A 22,299-nucleotide genomic window follows, 5' to 3' on the forward strand; every position below is an offset into this window, starting at 1 on the left:
GCCAGCTAAGAAATCTTAATGTCCATCATCTTTGCAGACTGAATATGATATTTTATGTATGTGTGTGTGTTTATGTGTAAATATAACATGACATGATAATTATATATAATTATATATTATCTATTCATCTACTTATTTATTTGGCTAAGTGGATTGAGGGGGGGACTTCACTGTGCTAGCTTAAAGTTTTCAGATAACCAGTGAGGCTGGGTACCCTTTATAATTATTTATAGACTGTTTCAAGGCCCTGTGTGAATTGTCTCTGCTTATTTTACTTTTCAAAAATAGTTTGGAGTTTCCTTCTAAAATTTGGAAATGTGTGTGTGTGTGTGTGTGTGTGTGTGTGTGTGTGTGTTTCCTCTCATGGCTTCTGTTTTTAAAGTCCTGCTTAAGAAGGCATGTCTTTCCCTAAGATGAATATTGAGATAAAATTTAGGTACTTTATATAAATTATTCTTTTTTTCTTTTATAAATTTCTCATTGCTCCTCTCTTCCTTAAGCCAATGGTTTTACTGCCTCTAGAGGTGGTGGAAGATAGAGCTAAACTAACAGGAAAGTTTGCTCAGCTCTGAATGCCAAATTACTTTTAAAAGTCCACACAACAAAAGATAAACCTAAGAAGCCAGAGCATTTTGATTCATAAGAACATGACTTTTTCACAAAAGGAAATGAAAAAATTCCTTATTTTTCTAAGTTACTTTAACTAAATTCATCTATTCTTGTGAAGTTTGGGTAAGATATCTACAAAACTTCCTGAAATTAGTGACTTTTTAAAGGCATTACAATGATGTTCTTATTTTTTGGATTTTTCTGTCTGTTCCTCTGTAAAGGTTTTCCAGGGTCAATTTTACTGGATCATGTCTTCCTTTAAAAAGCCATGTACATGACAGAATAATGCTTGTGCCCTTAATTTTCAGAGCCTCTGAATATGTAACTTTGCACAGCAAGAGTCTTTGCAGGTCTGATTCAGGACCTTGAGATGGAGAGAAAATCTTGGGTTATCATGATTGTCAGTTTAATCCATGAATCCATAAAAAGGGAGAATAAGGACAGAAGAATAACTCAAAGAGATGTACTGAAGAAGAAACAGGAGACAGCTCAACCATGAAAAGAATCGGACTTGGCATTACTGGCTTTGTAGATGGAGAAAAAGGGCCACAAACCAAGAAACGTGGCATCCTCTGGAAGCTGGAGATGGTCCTCAGTTGACAGTCACCAAGGAAATGGGTTGCATACTTAGAAGAAATTGAATTCTGCCAACACTGCAAATAAACCAGAGAACAGATTCTCCTCTAGAGCCTTCTGATACCTGGGTTTTAGCCTGGTGAGACCTTTGTCAGACTTCTGACCTACATCTCTATTAAACAGTGAATCTATACTACCAAACTACCTAAATTTGTGTTAATTTTTGTCAGCAAGAGAAAACTGTACAGATTTTCAGCTTGTTATGTTGTATGCAGTACTTTCATAATAAAACACCCTTCCTCTGTATTTTTAATTACATCATAATTCTGATTTTGTATATTTTAACATTTCTCTCTCTTTTTGGAGACAAGGTTTAAGTTGCCCAGGCTGGCCTCAAACTTGCAATCATTCTGCCTCAGCTTCCCAAATCATTGGGATTAAAAGTATGCTATCACACCTGGCTATCTCATTCATTTCTGATCAGACTTACTGAATGTTACTGTAATTTTAAAAGTATCACCTTTTGGTTTCATTGATGTAACATGTTTTAAGTGTTGTTAAATCTCTCATCCTTACTCATCCCTTTACTTTTTTTTCAGATGTATTTTGATGTTCTTGTTCTATTTTACTGAATCATATACTTTGAAAATTATTTCACTGTCTTTCTTATTTTCAAAAAATTGCATTTCCTCTTTTATTTTATCTCAATCTTTCAGGACTTTTATTTTTGGTTTTCTTGTTACCACTGACTTCTAAAACATTTGAAATTTTTGTTTTTGATTTATTTATTAATTAAAGAGTTAGAATAACAATTTTACATTTATAGTGGTGGGATATGTGTATAAAGTAATTATGTGGGGGCAGGTGGGAATTTGGTTTGTTGGTAGACCTGAATTCTTTCAGATCCCCAAGATGTCTGCTTTGTATTCCTGTTTGAATGCTAGTTTGGCTGAAAATAAGATTCTAGCTCAAGACAATTTTCTTGCAAAACTTTGGAAATAAACTCAAATGTCTCCAGGCCTTCAGCTTTGCTGAAGAGAAATTTGATGTCTATCTGATGTTGTCTTGGAAACAAGACTCTTTTTGGTTCTCTCTGGAAACCTTAAGTCTTCTCCTCATCCTGAAGTTCTATAAGTTTTCTGTGGAGCTCCTAGAGAAGGGTCTTTTTAACTTTTATCTTACTTGTCAGATTTTTTTTTTTTTTAACTCCATGCCAATATCTTCCTTCAGCTCTGGGAAATTCTCTTCATTACTCCTTTGACTACTGTACTCTACTCATGATCTCTAGACTCTCAATATTTGACATTATAGTTCAAGTACTGAGTTAATCTAAAATTCCAGGTAGATTCATTTAAATTTTGTTTACCCTTGGCAAAAGTTTCAATTTTGTGAACTATTATAATTTTTTTTCCATTTTCTTCCAAAATGATGTAATTATATCTAACAAATCTTAAAAAATTTTTAGTTGCCTTGGATATTTTCTAAAATTAAGGGGACTCATAAGCAAACACATATTTTTAGAATACCAGAAACAATAATTAAGAAAAGACAGAGGTGTTGGTTGGGTTCCTTCATAATTTAATTCCCAAAACCAGAGAAAACATAAAACACATAATGGTGCTACCATTACACCTACTACCTAAGCAGGTAGCAGCCTAGAACCCTTATTATGGGACAAGTGCTGGGAATAAGGTCCCGCAACAAACCTTAAGTAGTTGCTCTTATTCCCTCTTTACCAATAAGAGGTTAAGCAACCTTCCCAGGATGCTTGACAAGGCAGTGATGGAGCCAGGATTCAAACTCAAACCCATCCTAGACAAAGCTACACTACCCTAGAAAGGACAGTGCCAAGTGGGCTGTGGCAAATATGATCTAAAATTAAAGAATGGAATGAGGACTTTTGAAAGTACAGACCAAATTCTGACCTTGTTCTCAGTCCAAAAGCAACTCACTATTCCATGTATTTGGAATAGATATTCCATAAAAATGCATTTTCTAGCTAATTCATGCTTCCCAGAAGTCATTTTACATATAACACATTCCTCTGCCTTAAAGTGATTATACCAAACACAATGGAACCATACGTTCTGCTTCAGGACCATTACTTGTCATACCTATCAGAGTAGCTAGCAGAGTGTCCCCCAGAAGGAACGTTGCTGTTGCTGTTGCTGGTCTCTTCCTTCACTCCTGTGAACAGAACTGTCTCTTTCTTGTCTTACTGTGTCCTATTCCTGTTGACTTGGCCTCCCTTTTCTTGTCCTATCAAATTTCTGCTTATTATCTATACTGGAACATTTCTATTACATTTTATCTTGATAGTCCAAAGGGGAAGTCATATTCAGGCAAGTGAGATCTTACCATAGGGGAAGTCATATTCAGGCCAGTGAGCTCTTACCAAATTAATGTGACTCCCATGTTACTCCTCAATTTCAGTCACCGCCCCCCACTGGAAGGAATCATAAGAAACTTAGCAATGGTTACCCTTGGGGAAGTGGGCTGGCAGAAAGAGGTAAGAGGAGAAAGTGGAGGGCCCTTCCTTCCCCTTCTTTAATATCTTCAATTAATTGGGCTTGCTTAATGTTGTATGCATTTTTAGTTTTACCTTAAGAATATCAACAGTGGTTACCTGGAGAGGGAGACTGACCCCCCCACCTCCCACATTTTTTTAGTTGTAGTTGGACACAATACTTTTATTTTATTTATTTATTTTTATCTGATGCTGAGGATCAAACCCAGCGCCTCGCACGCTCTAGGCGAGTACTCTACCGCTGAGCCACAACCCCAACCCTTTCCCCCTTTTTTGTATTAAAAGCAACGTGACAAGTACAATATTGATACCTCTCTGTGCATCACACCCATAAGATAAATACATACATATAAGTATAAATTCAAAAATTTTTTTAAAAATATAACATTGCTATGGTAATTACTTAAGAAATTTAAACTAATTTTAATAAAACCCCAAGTAGTTAGTATCAAAAAAACAAATTCTGTCATGGTTGTGCGCACGCACGTGCGCGTGTGTGTAACTGTAACTTACATTTCAGGATATAAAATGAAATTTTCCAATACTTTTCTAAAAATTACTTATTGACCTACACTGTGAAATCTCACTTTACACTTTTTCCCTAAAAAATTATAACCCAATAACCATTGTATATTAAAAGGCAAAGGTCCCAATATCAAATTTCATTAAGACTATAATCAGACCAGGCGTGATGGTGCATGCTTGTAATCCCAGTGGCTTGTGAGGCAGAGGCCAGAGGATCGCAAGTTCAAAGCCAGCCTCAGCAATTTAGGAAGCAAGTTACTAAGCAACTCAGTGAGACCCTGTCTCTAGTAAAACACAAAATAGGGCTAGAGATGTGGCTCAGTGGTCAAGTGCCCTGAGTTCAATCCCTGGTAAACTATCCCCCACCCTGCCAAAAGAAAAAAAAAAAAAAAGACTACAATCAAAGAAACTCTGTTAAGTATTGATACTTATTTCTTCAAATATATTTTATTACTTTGAAAAAAGACAGTTTGGGAAAGCCTATTATTTAGGCTAAATTTCCCTGAAATTATAGTAAAGTATCTACTCTACACATAAGGGACTATGTAACAGGTTTGGCATTCCTGATGAAATTTTCCAACTTTTAATATTATTGATGCTATTCAGTATAGATAGTTGATTTTTGTTGGGGCCATAAACTGTTTTGGTTTCTATTTCCTCTCACTTTTTGGCACTCTTCAGGAAGTATATTGAGCATAAGGAAATATGCATCCAAATCAGGATGAGTGTCACCTCACTCTCTCAGTTCTGTCACTCATCATCACAGATTGAGAACTCTTTATTTGGGACTCATGAAGTAGCTGGAATTGTCCCTATCATGCTGATATGATCTCTGTCAGAGTGTGCAGGCAGAGGGGATTGGGAACACGTATTCAGCAAAAAAGAGATGATTTTTGCCTATAGGCTTGACGGGGGTCATCTAAAGCAAAGGTAATAGCCCAAGACAGCTGGTTGAAGCTGTAGGAAGCCAAGGGGCTAATGAAAACAGAGCTTGGCATGTAGTAGGTACTTAGAAAATACTTGTTGGATATATGCATGAAATGATTCTACTTATATAACACAAGTTATTTGAACAAAATGATATAACATTCTTCTTCAATATATTGTTTTTGAAACATAATATTGCTTATGTGGCTCTGGTCTGCAGGAAAAAATGAAATGAACAATAGCATAGAAGCAGAAATCAGAATAAGCAAGCCAACCCTCAGCTTCCTCTGTCCACAGGTATAAACTGACTTCAAAGCCCACATCTTGTAGAGAAACCAAAAACCTTCTCTGTAGCAATTAACTGTGGGATAATAAAACACATGATAAAAAAGTTGTCTTTGGGGGTTCAGAATTTAATTGTAGGAAATGAATTTAACTCTTGTGAATTTTCTCCATATCAGATGATCAAATTAATATCTACCTAAGAACCATAATTGACAAGGCTAAAGATAAATCATATGGACATTATCTCTCTTTTCTACTGTTCATGCTAGTAACCTTTTATCATCATAACCTTTTATCATCAAGATCACTTTAGCAGACAGCCAATCCAAAAAAACCAAATGCTGAATGTTTTCTTTGATATAAGGAGGTTGATTCATAATGGGATAGGGAGCAGAAGCATGGGAAGAATAGATGAACTCTAGATAGGGCAGAGGCATTTGAGGGGAAGGGAGGGGGCATGGAGTAATTAATGATGGTGGAATATGATGGACATTACTATCCGAAGTACATGTATGAAGACATGAATTGGTGTGAATATACTATATATACACCAAGATATATGAAAAATAGTGCTCTATATTTGTAATAAAACTTGTAATGCATTCTGCTGTCATATAAATAAAAAAATTTACATTATAAAAAAAATTCACTTTAGCAGACACCAAGAAGAGTCAACAGCTCTTCATGGAATCCCTGAGCTAGCTCTTAAAGGTCATCTGGTTCAATTACCAAAATACAGCCAGAAACTATCTGTCAATCAGAGAACTATATATAGAAGTGAAAGCATACTGTTTTATTGCCACAGTATAGTTTTTTTAAATCCAAGCCAATACATCAATTATTTCTTAATCCCAATCCATTCTTTGCTGTTAATTTATTAAAATGGATATTATGCAGACATATCACTATCAGAACAGTATTTTAATACTGTTAGCATGACTATCTTATGTGAATGTTTTAAATTAAGCAAAACATAAGACTATTAATACTGTATTGCTATTATCTTAGTCTGAATTTGAAGGGAAGATTCTTTTAGTTAGTATAGGTATCCACTTAACAAAGAAACCCTCTCTATGACATATTTCATCTACAAGACTACATAATAAAAGATTAATGCAGCAACCTTAAATATTTTTATGTTTTAAAATCTAACAGGAAGTGCTGAAAATGGGATTACCAATTTCATCAACTGTTTTTTCTTCATATTGCACAAACGGATATGATGGCGAATGTTCTCTTTTTTTATGTTAAACTGTTGCTAAGTAGTGTATATAAAAAAATTTGCCATACCATATTTTGTGTTAATACAATTCATTATATAAAGGCTATACTTAAAAACATTTACAAAAACACGTTGTAATTCTTTTATGTAAAATGTAAGTATCTCAGGCTAATCATAGAACATCTCAAAACTAGTTTGTCAAATACTGTCACCAAGTACCTTTGCAGCAATAAGAACACCTTGATATCAGCTTCTCTACAAAGTATAATGTTAAAATAACCAAAACATACAGATGGACTCATATTTTTCAAATAAAGAGGCTTGTGTACACTTCAATAGAAAACTCACATCAGAGTCTGTTTCAACATCAACAAGCTATGGGACAGGAAAGGGGACTTTTGTTCTACACAACAGTGCCACTCAGTGGTTAAACAATGACAGTGGACCGATAAACATGAACAAACTGTGGACAGGGGAAAAATTGAGTTTTGGAGTAGGGAATGATAATACTGTAGGGGGAGGAAAGGAGACAGAGAGGGAGAGAGAGGGGGAGAGAGGGGGGAGGGGGGAGAGAGAGAGAGAGAGAGAGAGAGAGAGAGAGATACAGACAGACAGACACACACAAAATGTTGCTATGGTAACTGTACCTTGGAGGTCAGTTAGAGTCTGGACAGGAACAGAAACCTGAGCATCGCTTCCTGTAACTATATCGCCTGGATTTCATAAGAAAAAATAATTAGATTCCATAGAGAAGAAATAAGAAACTTTTCTTTCATACTCAATGTTGTAATATTTTATCAATTACTAAAAATATAGCACAAGCTTAGAAAAATTAATATAAAATATTTTCAAGGAAAAAATAGGACTAAACCCAAGAGTGCTTTTTCACTGAGATTCATTCCAGTGTTTTTTTATTTTTATCTTGAGACAGGATTTAACTAAGTTGCCCAGAGAGGTCCTGAACTCAGAACCCTCCTGCATCAGCTTCCAGAGTAGCTGGAATCAGGGTGTGCACCAACCATGCCCAGTTTAAGGAAATACATTTTTTTGTTTTGTTTTGGTACCAGGGATTGAACCCAGGGGCACTTAACCATTGAGCCACATCACCAGTCCTTTCTAAGAAAAATATTTTATTTAGAGACAGGGTCTCGCTGAATTGCTCAGGCCTCATTAAGTTGCTGAGGCTGGCTTTGAACTCTGGATCCTCCTGCCTTAGCTCCCAAATTGTTGGAATTACAGGCATGTGTCACCATGCCCGGCAGGAAACAAATTTTTAAAAGAGTGTTTCGTAATAAGTTTTTGTTTGTATTTCCCAAAAGAAAAGTGAAAAAGTCTATTATAATAGACTATAATACAGGAAACTTTCACAATCAAAAGATTTTGCTACGCAGAGTTCATTGTGATTATATATACATTCTTTTTTTAAAAAAACATTGAATCTGAAAGTTTATATGTCATTTATTCACAGACCTTTTTTTTTTGAAATTGATTTCTTTCTATATCAGACAAAATTTATTTTTAACTTAACTTTAAAACAACTTCAGTGATAAAGTCTAAATAAGTTCTAACTTCATATTAGGTAATGAAAAGAGTTGCCACATGTACTTACAAATGTCAATGTTTAAAAATAAATCTGTGAACTGCATACCCTTCACTTGATATAATTATAGGCAAGATTTCATTTACAAATTGGACCTGTAGTAAATGCTTAAAATAAAGTAGTGCTCAAATTCAAAAAACCAAGTACAAATACAGACAAAGGAAAGAGGAAGGAAAAGAAAAAAAGAGTGCATTTTAAGAACACACAAAAGAAAGGAAAGGGAGCACCAACAGAAAATTCTGTGAAGAACCTAAGGTTCACTAATATTTAGAAGGAAGACTCTGTGGTTCTTTGATTTCCTTCCTGGATAACAAAGTTCAATAAGGAGCACAGTCACTGTCAACAGAATGCTCCTCTGGATATATCATCACCTATGGTATTTTGAGATTAATGAGCAACAGAGACTTTTAAAAAGGCATATATTTTCCATGTATGATAATTTATGATTAATGGACTTGCTTCTCCTTCAGCTTTTATATAAAATATATACAGTAGGTAAAAAATCAAATTTTGAATTAAGTAACATGCCCTCAGTGTCACTGGCTTCTTGCTGCAATTATGATTTATAACATAGTCAATTCATCTGGAAATTGTTGGGTTGTAATTATATTATCATCACCAAGTAATTAACAGTACACACACTTACATTCCCCTATAACTGAAATAAAATTTCTAAAAAAGAATATACCCCAAACTGTGGCAAACAGCTTCTAGTGGAAATGGTCAGGTCCTGAATTTTCATAATAGTTAATTCTAAATTCACTGAACAATGGTAGGCCTGCTTTCTGTATACTTGGAGGAGATTTAGTTGGCTAATTCTAGATCATCTATTGATCTATATGTAGAGGTTGAAAACTCATATCACTAATAAAATTATGGAGAACATCTGTGCTAACTCTTCTTTCCTCACTATTCTATCACAACACATACATGTATTACATAATGCATTTCAAACAACACGTGTGAATTTGGATTACAAACACAACTGTCCCCCCTATAACCACAAGTATTTGTTAACTTATGAAAAACAAAACCATTTTCATCTTTATAAACAATAATTTTTCAAAACAATTTTCAAAATTTCCAGGATAGTACACTAAATTATCTTCTCTCAAGGGCACTGAGTAGACAACTTTGCTCTAGAAAGTCAGAAATCATCCCCTAACACAAGCCTCCTGGCAGGCTACTGTGTTCACTGATTTCAGGTGATACACTTGCAGATGTGTCAGAGAGACAGCATAGAAGAATATTTGTGGGACTTATCAGCATAAAGAATTAATATTGAAGTATTTTCATTGTAGAGTTAACAAATACATTTTTTACTAAAAGAACCACAAATTTTTAGAGCTGGGGGACTCCTAGGAATCAGTCCAAACCTTGCTTCAGGATGAGGAAACAGAGGGCTTCCATTGTAGTCTAGGGTTCTCCAGGAGTGAAGTCAGGAGCAACATCCAAGTACACTTTTGTACTTCTATAAACTGTCTTTTTATCCTTTATTTTATTCAAACCTTTATGCAGGGAGGAGAATTAGCAGGAATACTTATTTGTATTTAATATGAAGGCAGATAAGCTTTTTTTGGTAGAATGACACGAGAAGAATGAACCATAAGTAAAAATATGGAAGAGTTAAAATAAAGCCAGTTTCTTTCAGGACAGGGATCAGTTACAAAATGCCCCAGTGATACTCGTGTTCCAAATACTTTGTTTAAGTGCTCTGTTTTCTCTTCATAACTGGGGATTGGTTTTCACCAATTGTTCCATCTCCATGCACTTCCTTTCTCACTTACGGTGATATTAATACTTGACATTTCCTTAGAGACACAACTTTATATTTCTATAATCATTTGGCTTGGTTCCTCAGAAAATTTAAGCTACAGCATTAACAGATTCTCTGACTCATTTGCCTGCCATCAGTTAGAATTACAACTGACTAAAGCTTGTTATCAAAGCAATATTGAAATCATATTTGTTTAGAACAATAAAATGTACAATTAAGAAATATACAAAATAACATTCATTTCCATATATAAAATAACATTCATTTCCATTCTGGAAGTGGGCACATCTCCTGGCATTAAATACATCTATAACATGATTCAAAGTCCCTTTTTATTTAAATCATGTGTGACAGCTCTACATTAAAAGAGTGCAATTTTAAATGAGATAATCTCATGTAAGGTAAACTGAATGTGCTAACAAAAAGTGTAAATACTAATTATATAAAGTCTAATGTTTCATATAGGCAAAGACACATAAAAAGACAGATAACATCATATAAGCCATGGATGAATACAGATAAGCATGCCCATATGTGAGTATTAATACATTCATTAATTCGCATCACTGGGGAATAAAGTCTATTTAACTTTAGTGTTCCAACTTAAATGCCAATATGTAAAATTTTTAATAATTTCAAATGTAATCTTAAACAGAGTAGATAGAACAGAATTCAAGGTCTTGTAATGACAATATTCTTCCTTTTACTGTCAACACTAAGTACTGAACACTGATGTAGCCCTGGCATCCCTTTTATGACATGAATGGGGCTTGGGTCAAGGCGTTTTTTCTGACACTAGATGGCTCCAGACTGTTATACTTTCTCAGGTCTTAGAATTAATTTTTTGGTATATTTTCTGCCATGATTTCACTATTTTTGTATTATAGTTTTAGCAGAGTTCCACCACTAAAAATAAAGGTAGCTGTTTCTAATTTGCTACAAATACAGGATCCTAACATATCTCTTTAAAAATAAGTAGAAAACAAGAATATAAAGATCCCAAGAAAGACCCTGAAGGGATCTCTTAGGAGTAAAGTGCAAGAGGCAGGTGGAGCTCTGAGAAAAGGCCCTGAAACAGAAGCAAGCTTAGTTGAGAGCCAGTAGCACATAAAGTCTTCACTCATCAAATGGGAGTTGTGGGCTGGATGGTCTCCCAGCTTTCCTCTGCTCTTACAGCCCATGGTGCTAACATTTGGTTCATGGATTCAAATGCTTATCTTGGTTACATGAGATTTTGTTTAGATTTTTTTTTCCCTTAAGATTCTAGTTTTTATTCTTTAGAGGTGAAGCTGCTGCATGAGAAGCAAGAAGCTGAGTGGACTGCTTCCTCCAAACCATTGCAATGCACTGATCAATGCTATGACTGGAAAAGGTTTTAGACCTTCTCATTTCAGACTCTCTTCTGAAAGACAGCATTACTCTCTTTGCCAGCATTACTATATAAAGTTGCAGAGAACACAGTCAACTTATTTAAAGTCCTGTCTTGTGACATTTCATACCATCACATAGTATGGGGATCCACAGGCCAAAAATGCAAGTATACTAGGATATACAAGTTTAAAAAAATCTTAGTAAATTACCTGATAAAATGTTCTCAATTAAGAAAAATAGAGTATCAGATATTTCAGCTTGAAAAAGATCAAATGCAACAGATTTAAAAAAATAAGTGTTTTGCATTACTTTCGCCTTCTGGGAGGTTGATTCCTCATAGGCTGGTGAGGAAAACCCAGGCTACCCTGTATTTTCTGTGGATTTACTAGTAATTTTTTCCTACCTTTGTTCAATTGCACTGGCATGCTTTCGGATTTCATCAGCCGCTGCTGCTGCTGCTGCTGCTGCGGTTGCAAATGATGCCTCAAGGCTTCTGCTGAGGTCCTGGTGGGGAAAGCAGCAGAGGAGGAGTTGCCACTGTTACTCCCAGGTACAGGACCACCTGTACTGCCTGGGGCCATTGCTGGGGAAATCAGCTTTCTTCCAAAATTAATCAGGCTATTAGAAACTTTATTTATATTCAGGGGAGCACCTTTGGCATTGGTCCTGAAAAAGAAAAATGAAGCAAAGTGATATAAATTAGAGGATGACTTTATTTTACCTATACTGTTGGTATGAAAACATAACTTGCCATGCTTTGAAAAAGACCATTTACTAGATGAGCTACATAAAGTAAGAAGTAAAAACTTAAAGTGATCATAGAATAATGAAATACTGAGATTCTTAAAAACATTGCTTATGTCAAACAATCTTACTACTTTTCATTCATTATTCACTCAACAAATAGGGCTTATTGTATGCCAACACTATTAGGTTTTGAGGATACAGCTTCTAGTCTAGTAGAAAAGAAATATATTAATAAAATCACATAAATAAGTATATATTTGAAACCTGTACTACGCACTAGAAAAGAGAGGTGCAGGGCTTGGCATGTCCTGGGGTGCTTACAAAAGGGGGCACCTGTGAAATAAGCCTAAGAGTGGATATCCCACAAATCTAGGCACATGGGTAACAGGCCACATTTAATCTGATTTTGAAAACAAATGTTTCTGAGCGTCATGAAGTAAATTCATAAAAGTTATGCCAAGTGTCTAGTTCTTTAAAACTGCAATTACCCACCTGTCCCAGCATTCCATATCCTGTAACTTCACTTCTCTGGTTTATTTATTTTTTTGACAGCACTTTTCCTTATCTGACATACTATGTATTTATTTTGCTATCATCTGTCTACCTCCTCCAACCCCCAATTAAATCTAAGTTTCGCGAGAGCAAAGATTTTTCTTTGTTAATACTTCTATATTGCCACGGCCTAGAACACTGTAGGTGCTGTAAGTGTTTGTTAAATGGTAGCTGCATCTACCCACGGTTGAAATCTTTCCTGTAACAGAGGAAGAAAAGTCTCTGTTCTTTGCAACTTCTCCATTTGTGCTGAATTCCATCTCCTCTCCTCTTTTAATATTGTTACTCCACAGCCTCCTGTCCTGTACCATCATTTCCCCTTCTCTACTCTATTATTTCCATTAGAAGCCACCATAGTGAGTGTGTATAGGTGTATACAATTTCTCCTTTCATGCCCCATTCCTATCCAGTTACCATCCCATTTCTTTCTCTAATTATGTTTTTTCAAGGTACTTTCATATGCTACTTCTGAAGTCTTTGGTCCATTAAGCTTCTGTGGTGGCCTCTTTGCTACCTTCCTAAAATCATTCAAGGTCACCAATAACTTCTGTATTGCAGATTTGAAGATTCATTCTTGTTTTACTCTACCACTCAGCAGCTATCAACTTCCTAACCACTTTCCTCCACCTTACTTTCTTGGGTCCTATGGTTTGCCAGCATCTGTGTTATAACTATCTGGCAAATAGAAGGCACTGAACAAATAATTATTAAATGAACAATTACTTCTCCATTGATTCATGATCTTGCAGTATGCCTCATAGTAATACTCTTGAAGACTAGTTATGATTACAAATTATTTTAGTTGTAGGAAGTAGCCCAACTTCATGACAATACACCCTCCACTTCCTACACCCCACCCCAGTACTAGGAATTGAACCAAGGACATTCTACCACTGAACTCCAACTCCAGCCCTTTCTATTTTTTGAGACAGGTCAAGTTGCTGAAACTTGAGAGTCTCTTGCCTCTGCCTCCTAAGTAGCTGGATTATAGATGTGTACCACTGTGCTCAGCAAAAGTTTATATTTTTACTGCTCAAGTCATTAATAGAAATGTCTTTTCTTTTCATAAAAGTGCAAAACAATCCATGTTATTTCAGTTAAAGTTGAATTTTACTATCATTTCCTTCTCTTGGATATATCTGGCAGCACACATATAGTAATTCTACTTTTTTATATGTCAGCTATATCCTGAACATGTCTACATATCACTCTGGATCTGAATGGATCCATATACTCACAACAAAGAGAACCGTAAGTTTTCTCTCATGGTATTAGTTAATGTTATGGGCTAGGTACTGGAGGCTTACACTACTTTGGAGATAGGAGAAATCAAATTTAAAACTTGGGATTCAGCTTTCTGAATAAAAAAATCTATTCATTTATAACTCAATGAATTGCAGAAAACTAAAATGGTTTCTTTTTGTACTACGTTTCATCTTTAGAGAATTGAGTTATTTAATGGCCTTCTGAAAACTATGAAAAATAATGCTTCCTTATAGAGATAAGGATACACATTGCTTAGGCACCACTTATTTTCTAGTTTTTGGTTGCTTCCTAATGAAGTAGACCACTGTCAATTTACAGATACTCCAGATTGGCAACAGGGAAAGCTCTCAATACATGTTTCCTGAGAAAAAAGAATGAACAAAATAAAAAGAACACATAAATTCTGGATTAAGTAGGCATTCACCTGGCATTATGTACTCCCATTTTTTGTGAGTGGTAGTAGAAAGAGGAGCTCTCAAGATACTGCAGTTTTGTTGCATTTCAGTTTTACTTGTTTGCAAGTCAAGATTCATAATTCACAGATATGAAGAAATTATAATGTTGTTACCCTTTTTTATAAACAAAAATGTACTAGTCAAATTCCCATATTGCCAGTTGTAAAATTTATATGTTGATAAAAGTACTAAGAAACAGCTAGAGCATTATCAAGAGAATATGGTTAATGCATCTTCATTACTACTAATAACCACGGAAAAACATATAGATCAAGCTCATACCAAGTAATTTTTCATCTGAATAGCTCTTAGAAGGAGATGAGCGCTGTTTTCCTTTTTTTGAACATTTTTCTGTTGTTGTTTTTAACTCTTCTCCCCCTTATCCAATACCCAGAGCTTCCAGAAGCAGTTTTCTTTTCAAAATGACTATTAAAGGTTACTCTGTATTTTCTAGATATAAAAAAAACTGAAAATTGTGTACTTCTAGGGAAAGTATGCTGTCAATGGTTTCTTTTTTCATGCAAGTTTTTAATGTCAAAGTTAACTAATTTAGATCTGAAATACAAGTAGAAGTATTCTTCACATAAAATACTGAACAACTTCCAACAAGTACTGTGTCTGTGATGTGTACCATTAAATCATGTGATAATTAATGCAGTTGTTGATGATTTGATGGGACAGTAGGGATTAGACTGGATTAAAGACAGAGTGCAATATATAGTGGTGCAAATAGTCAGGGGAACTTGGAGTTAACAAGACATTAAGTATTGAATCTGTTGAGTCATTCTGTGTAATCAGATCTTTCATTACTATTGTTTACTTACTGTTATTAAAAAACAGCGCAACATAGAAGCAATTGTTTTAAAATTATACCAAGAACTTAGTTTTGGCGCCACCTCATTTAGCAGGTCAAGTCAATAGCAACAGAGGCATTTTCTGAAGACCCAAGAATCTCTTCAAAATACCTGTACCATACCCCAGCTCGAAATTAACTTCATTGTTGGGCTCTTTTTGTTCAGTTTCTGAATCTATGAAAATGGAACACTATGATACTATGAAAAGAGGCTTCCTCTTCCCAGCCTCTCACTACCCTCTTAGTTTCATATAGTGTAGCTTTCTGACCCTCACTCAACTCACATGACTCTCATGTCTCTAGTATCTTTGTAAATGCCAGAGTCATGACCTGTTTTAACTTTTAAAATCTCTGAAACTTAAAAAAAAATTATCATCTTGCCACAACCTCTTATCTCCTGTTATCCAAATCTTGACATCATCCTGGTTTATCTCCTTTCTACTTATAGACTTATTTTTTAGATATATTATATAGCCAATATTTATTTCACTTTCTGTAATACAATTTTGTTAGGTGCTTATCTGTATTTTTGTCAAATAATCAGTTTTCAGCTTATTTTAAATTATTTTTTCTCAGTATTCTAATTTATATTTTTCTTGTTATTTTTTTTCCTTGTGTTCTCCAAGGACTTGGTTCGTTCATTCATTCACTCCCTCATTCATTATTCATTTTCTCTTTTTTCCAATAAAAGCATTCAAAGTTACATATTTGCACCATAATCTAGTGTTAAAATAAAAGGTTTTTCTCCCCGATTTCCTTAATAGGTTGACACATTGTTATTCGGGCACATCATAAAATTTCAAATGGTTAGTTAGGTTTGTGTTTAAATACATTACTCATTTTGTTTTATTAAGTAAAAAGACATGTCAAAAGAATGGAATTTGGAAAACATTGGAATTTTTTTAAATGATTGTAAAAATCACAAATTAGAAAATATTAAATACAAATATTTTTATCAATTATTTGGAAATAAATGTAGTTTGTTGTAAGGGACCAGTAGAGTTCACTAGAAACAAGTCATTCCAAGGCAACTTTACTTCCTGTCTGATAGTGCTTAAGGTCTGTTAGACTGTGTCAAGGTAACACAGTATATGTGGATATAATGGAGAAAAATGCATGCTTGGTTACATTGAACAACTGAACCCCACAATTCAATAAGAGCTCTTGGTAATGATATGTGTTTTAGACTTGGTTCACAGACTTGTTCACCAGTTCATTTTTAGATCATAATTTCTGTTAATGAGTTGTGTAACTATAGGAGAGTTATTTATCCTGTCAGGACCTAAGTTCTCTTATCCCTAAAACAAAGGAACATTTATGACATTTTAGATCCCTTTAAGATAGAAAATTCCACAATTCTGTGGCTTGAAAAAGTAGGACATGTAGTAATCAACTTTTTTTTTTCTTAAAGACAGTGTCTTGCTACGTTGCCCAGGTTGGCCTTAAAATCGTGATTCTCCCACCTCAATCTTTCAAGTAGCAGGGACAAAGGACTATGTGCCATCACACCTGGATGCTAATTTAATTTCAGACTAAAGGCTGCAGACAACCCCAGTGCATTAGATAAAAGAATCAAAATTTAAAATAAAGGTTAGAATGAAATATAAATTTAGCAGAAAAAAATTAACAAAGACAATAAAAAGCTCATGTAATTATGTTGACACCATGCCTACATATCACATATACAATGGGATAGCATAAGCTGAACATGAGCCCAAATTTTAAAATATTACAACTCTCAAACATCAATATTTTGGTTTGGCTGACAAGATTACAAACCTACAGTGATTATTAAGAAAATTAGGATTCTTGGGCTGCATTAATACTTAGGTGAGTGCCCACAGAGTAGAAGATAAGATATGACTGTGACAGTCAGCTTTTGATGATGTGTTAACTTCTGGGAGAAGTGAGGTCTAAAACAGAGAGAATAGCAGAGAGGTTGAAAATTAAGTTGGAAGAGGAATGGCTGAGAACACTGGGGGTCAGGTCCTCCAATATTATAAGGGCTGCTATATGGGTGTGGCTTTAAAAAACGATATAAGTCACAAAAGTTAGAGAAGAGACTTCCAAAGCAATTATATAAGAAATTCTAGTGATGGAATTGGTTCCATTTAAAATAGCAAGTGTCCTAATCCTGAAACTATATAAGTAGAGATTGGGAAATCATCTTCAGACACAGAGACTTCTAGTTCTGGCATGAGTAAAAGCTCAATCTAACTCTAAGAGTTTATGATCTGCAAGACAAAATAAGAGGCATACACACAAGTCTTGGACCTTGAAGAATGTGGCCAAACCCTATCTCCAAACTTAGGGCCTACTTGCTTGCCTTGTCTCTTTATTTGCACTATCAATTTCTATTCTGTTCTTTTCTCTCCCCCCACCTTTATCTTCCACGATCATTCTTCTCGATTCTTATCCATTTCTATCATTTTCTCATATCATTCTACCTATAGTTTTTTCTACCATAAAAGCAATTTATTTTAAAGTTATTTTCTTATGTGAAAAGAGTAGAATACATGGAAAAAGTACACACACACAACTTGATTTGGGGACAGAAATGATATCCTCGTTGCACTCCTATGTATTCCCATTCCGTCATCATTGATCTACTTTGAATGGATAATGGCTCATATTTATTTCTTCCATTCTTCTAGATAACAATCTGTTTGGAAATTTATAAGAATTGTCAGAATTGCAGCCTAATACTTTTCCAGGTGATTCTAAGTTTATATTCATAATACATTTCAATATGATTCTAACATCCAAGCTGATGTTTAATATTTTTAAAAATTCTATAAGTTAAAGTTTTTGGACTCTATGAAATGAATTATTTTCTAATTTTCTTAATTCTGTAACTTTGAAGATGGGTGCAATAAATTTACCTCAACCAAAGAAATCTATATCCAATTCTGATATGCTTACCATAATGTGAGGTTTGTTATCTTAGAAAATGAATTCACTCCACATCTCAAAGAACGCTAGATTTTATAGGCTTCTATTAAAACTAAATGATAGGGCTAGCCATATGGCTCAAGTTGTAGCGCGCTTGCCTGGCATGTGTGGGGCGCTGGGTTCAATCCTCAGCACCACATAAAAATAAAGATGTTGTGTCCACCGAAAACTAAAAAATAAATATTAAAAAATTTTCTCTCTCTCTCCAAAAAAAACAAACTAAATGATAAAAATTAACTTGCTATTATTTATTCCTTACTAGTTTGAGTTTCAAAGGAAACTTTCCTTTCAGTTAGACTACAATTCTTTTATGTGTGGCAGGTCCAATTTTCTCAATGTGATGCAAACCAAAAGGAGTAGTGCCTACTGGGAATAAAAAAGATTGGCAGTGATAGTGGGAGGATATAAGTCAGACTGTGGAGCTTACCTAATTGGATCTGAACACAATTTAAATTATGGTTTGTAAACTTCTCAAGACAACTATAGGAATAAATATTGAGGTTTCTATTTCTAGGATAGAAATAGGTTTCTATTTCAATGAATTTGTCTTCTAGACTGATGTACCTAAGAAGTAAGAATCATTCCAATGAGTAACCATGGTTCAAACTAGCAGAGACTTCACAGAGTCAGGGATTCTTTGGCCTAGGGGGACACAGCAGAAAGGAGGACCTTCTGAGGCATTTACTTTTTTGGGGGCAGGGAGATTTTCCCTTTTTACTTCTCTTTTTCTACTTTCAGAGTCACTACAAATATTCACAACAGAAAAAAAATAACAGTTGTAGTTAAACATATATAAATAATTAACTGTTAGGGTTTTAAGGAAAAAGTATAAAAGCCAATAAGATATAAAGAAACAAGGTGAATCCATAAAAAAGTCATGTTTTTAAAATGAAGAAACAGGAACGAACAGATTAGGTATAGAAAAATGGGAGAATTTACTTTCTCTTAATTAAAAAATAAAATCTATATAACTTTTACACTGACAAATATAAAATATTATGCTTAGATGTTGAAGAAGATCTAACTAAATGAAGAGATAGTCCATCTTCCTAGATAATTCAATGATGTTAAGATATCAGTTCTTTCCAAATTGATCTGTAGACATTCAGTGTAATTATAATTAGAATTCTTATCATGAAATTCCAAACATTAATTTTTACAAAAATTAATGCTAACTACAAATTTTATTTGGAAATGCAAATAATCTAGAATAGCCAAAATAATTAAAAAGAACACAGTTGGAGTACTTAGCCTATCTAAAATAAAGACTTGCTAAAAATCTACATAAATAAGCCAGTCTGTTATTAGAGAAAGGATAAATAATTCAGAAATGGAGACACACGCGCGCGCGCGCACACACACACACACACACACACACACAAACCACACACCTCCGATGGATTTCAAACAAGAATCCAATGGAGAAAGGAAAGACTTTTTTAACAAATGTTACGGAATAGTTGGATACCTACATGTAAAAAGATGAACCTCACCCTTACTTCACTTCACGTACACACAAATTATTTTGAGGTTTATCACAGATTTGAACACAAATCTAGTAACACACAGTTTCAAGAAGGAAATGGGAATTTTTGTAATAAAGGATTATCTGGGCTGCCCAAATCCTACACATGCCAAAGGTGTTTGGGACTAGCCTCTGACTGATTCTTGGAAGATAACTTCTAAGCTTCCTGCCTGACAAGAGTGTCTCTGAATACCTGGTCCTTGGGCTACACAGATGTTTTTTGCCAACATTGGGATTTATGGTGAGCACCCGTTTTTGTTCACTTGGGCCTTGACACACTCCATATTGATTTGACCTCTGAAGGGATGGAGTTAGTTACCTGAGTACTCCATGCCTACATGATTGACACCCCAATAAAAATGGGCGACTCCAAAGGGTGGGTGAGTTTTCTTAGCTGGCAGCACTTTCCATATGCTACCATAGGTGGTTGTTAGAAGAATTAATCACTCCATTGGAACAGTAAAATTGAGAGCTTGTATTTGTTTCTCCTAAACTCCAAACTTCCTTTTCCTGATTTTAATCTATATCCTTTCACTGCAATCTACTGTAACCATGAAAATAACAGCTTCTCTGAGTTCTACTAAATCACTGAACCTGACTGTGGTCTTGGGGAATCCATACAATAGAGGCTAGGGGTAGGAAACATGAAATGAAACAACATGAAATAAACTTTATCAAAAAAATCAAAATTTTCCATTGATCAAAGAAGTGAACAGGGAAGCCACACTAGGGGAATGATATCTGTAATGCATACATTTCACAAAGATTTCTATCCAAAAATAGAATTCCTGTAAGAAAAAGATAACCCATTTTAAAATGGGCAAACTGTTTGAACAGATAACTTCATAAAAGAATATATAAAAATCATCAATTTGCTGTAAAAAGATGATCAACATCCTTAGTAACTAGGAAAATGCAAATTAAACCACAACAAGATACGATTTCATGCCAAGTTGAATGGACAAAATAAAGATGACTGACCACAGCAAATGCTGGCAAAGATATGGAGTAACTGAAACCCTCATGCATTCCTGATGTGAGTGGAAAAAGGTATAATTATTCTGTAAAACAGTTTGCTAGTTTCTTGTAAGGCAAAAATACAGCTATCCAAAAATATAGCAATTTAATCTAAGAGAAATTAAAAATATATATCAAAAACGAATAACTGTTCAGGTCCTTGGCTCATTTATTGATTGAGTTATTTGGTTTTTTTGGCATTTAACTTTTTGAGTTCTTTATATACCCTAGAGATAAGTGCTCTATCTGATGTGTGAGGTGTAAAGATTTGCTCCCAATATGTAGGCTCTCTACTCACCTCACAGATTGTTTCTTTTGCTGAGAAGAAACTTTTTAATTTAAGTGCATCCCATTTATTGATTCTCGATTTTAATTCTTGCACCAAGGGAGTCTTATGGAAGTTGGGGCCTAATCCCATATGATGGAGATTAGCAAAAACCAAATGCTGAATGTTTTCTTTGATATAAGGAGGCTGATTCATAGTGGGATAGGGAGAAGGAGCACGGGAGGAATAGATGAATTCTAGATACGGCAGGGGTGTTGGAGGGGAAGGGAGGGGGCATGGGGTGGAATGTGATGATCATTATTATCCAAAGTACATGTATGAAGACACGAATTGGTGGGAATATACTTTGTATACAACCAGAGATATGAAAAATTGTGTTCTATATGTGTAATAAGAATTGTAATGTATTCCACTGTCATAAATTAAAAAAAAAAAAAAAAAAAAAAAAACGAACATCAAAATATCTCCATGAAATGTTCACAGCAGCCTCATTCAAAGTACTCCAAATCAAGAATAACCCAACATCTCTCAAGAGATCTGATAAACAGTAGCATATTCATATATTAGAATACTATTCAACACTCTTATTTATTATAGTTTAGATCTGAAATATCCCCCAAAGGCTCATGTGTTGAAGGCTTGATCCCGTCTGGTGGTACTACTGGGAGGTGGTGAAAACTGTTGGAGGTGGTTAGAAGAAGTTGGTCTCTAGGAGCATGCCTTCAAAGGGTATATTTTTTCCTAGCTCCTTCCTTTTTCTCTCTGTGCTTCCTGGCTTCTATGAGGCAAACAGCTTTGTTCCACCATGTCCTCTCTGCCATGATGTTCTGCCTCACCTCAGGCCCCAAAACAATAGAGCCAAGTGACCATGAACTGAAATCACTGAGACTATGATCCAAAATAAATTTCTCCTTTACATTGATTTTTTCTGGTAGTTGTTACAGGGATGGAAAACTGACTAATTACTCTAAAGGAATTAACTACTGATATGTGCAATAAAGGAATTAAATACTGATATGTACAAAAACATTATGCAGAGTGAGGAAAACAAAAAGTAGGCACCAAAGAGTAGCTCCTGTATGGTTCCACTTAAGTGAAGCTCAAGAATAGGCAAAACTAACATATAATGATAGAAATCAGAAAGTATATGCCTTAGGATGAAGGATTGGAATTGACTATAAATGGATACGAAGTAATTTTGCAGCCAAAAAAGAGAGATTCATTTCA

General features: G+C 34.8%; 1 protein-coding gene across 14 annotated transcripts in view; it reads right to left on the minus strand.

Moving 5' to 3' along the window:
• Nucleotides 1–22,299, minus strand: part of Tbc1d5 (TBC1 domain family member 5) — a 517,207-nt gene that overhangs the window by 71,022 nt on the left and 423,886 nt on the right. For 12 of the 14 annotated variants that reach the window (XR_011709183.1, XM_071619394.1, XM_071619380.1 and 9 more), the window contains 2 exons: nt 11,823–12,085; nt 7,319–7,384 (listed from right to left, as the gene is read on the minus strand). Coding sequence is in view for 13 of the 14 variants with exons in the window: in XM_071619394.1 (XP_071475495.1) it covers nt 7,319–7,384; nt 11,823–12,085 (329 nt within the window). In the remaining variant the exon portion in view is untranslated. The remainder of the gene's footprint in view (nt 1–7,318; nt 7,385–11,822; nt 12,086–22,299) is intronic. The other 2 variants (XM_071619396.1, XM_071619400.1) reach the window with 1 other exon arrangement.

The sequence above is a fragment of the Marmota flaviventris genome, chromosome 1 (genome assembly GCF_047511675.1).
Source record: "Marmota flaviventris isolate mMarFla1 chromosome 1, mMarFla1.hap1, whole genome shotgun sequence".
NCBI lineage: Eukaryota > Metazoa > Chordata > Mammalia > Rodentia > Sciuridae > Marmota > Marmota flaviventris.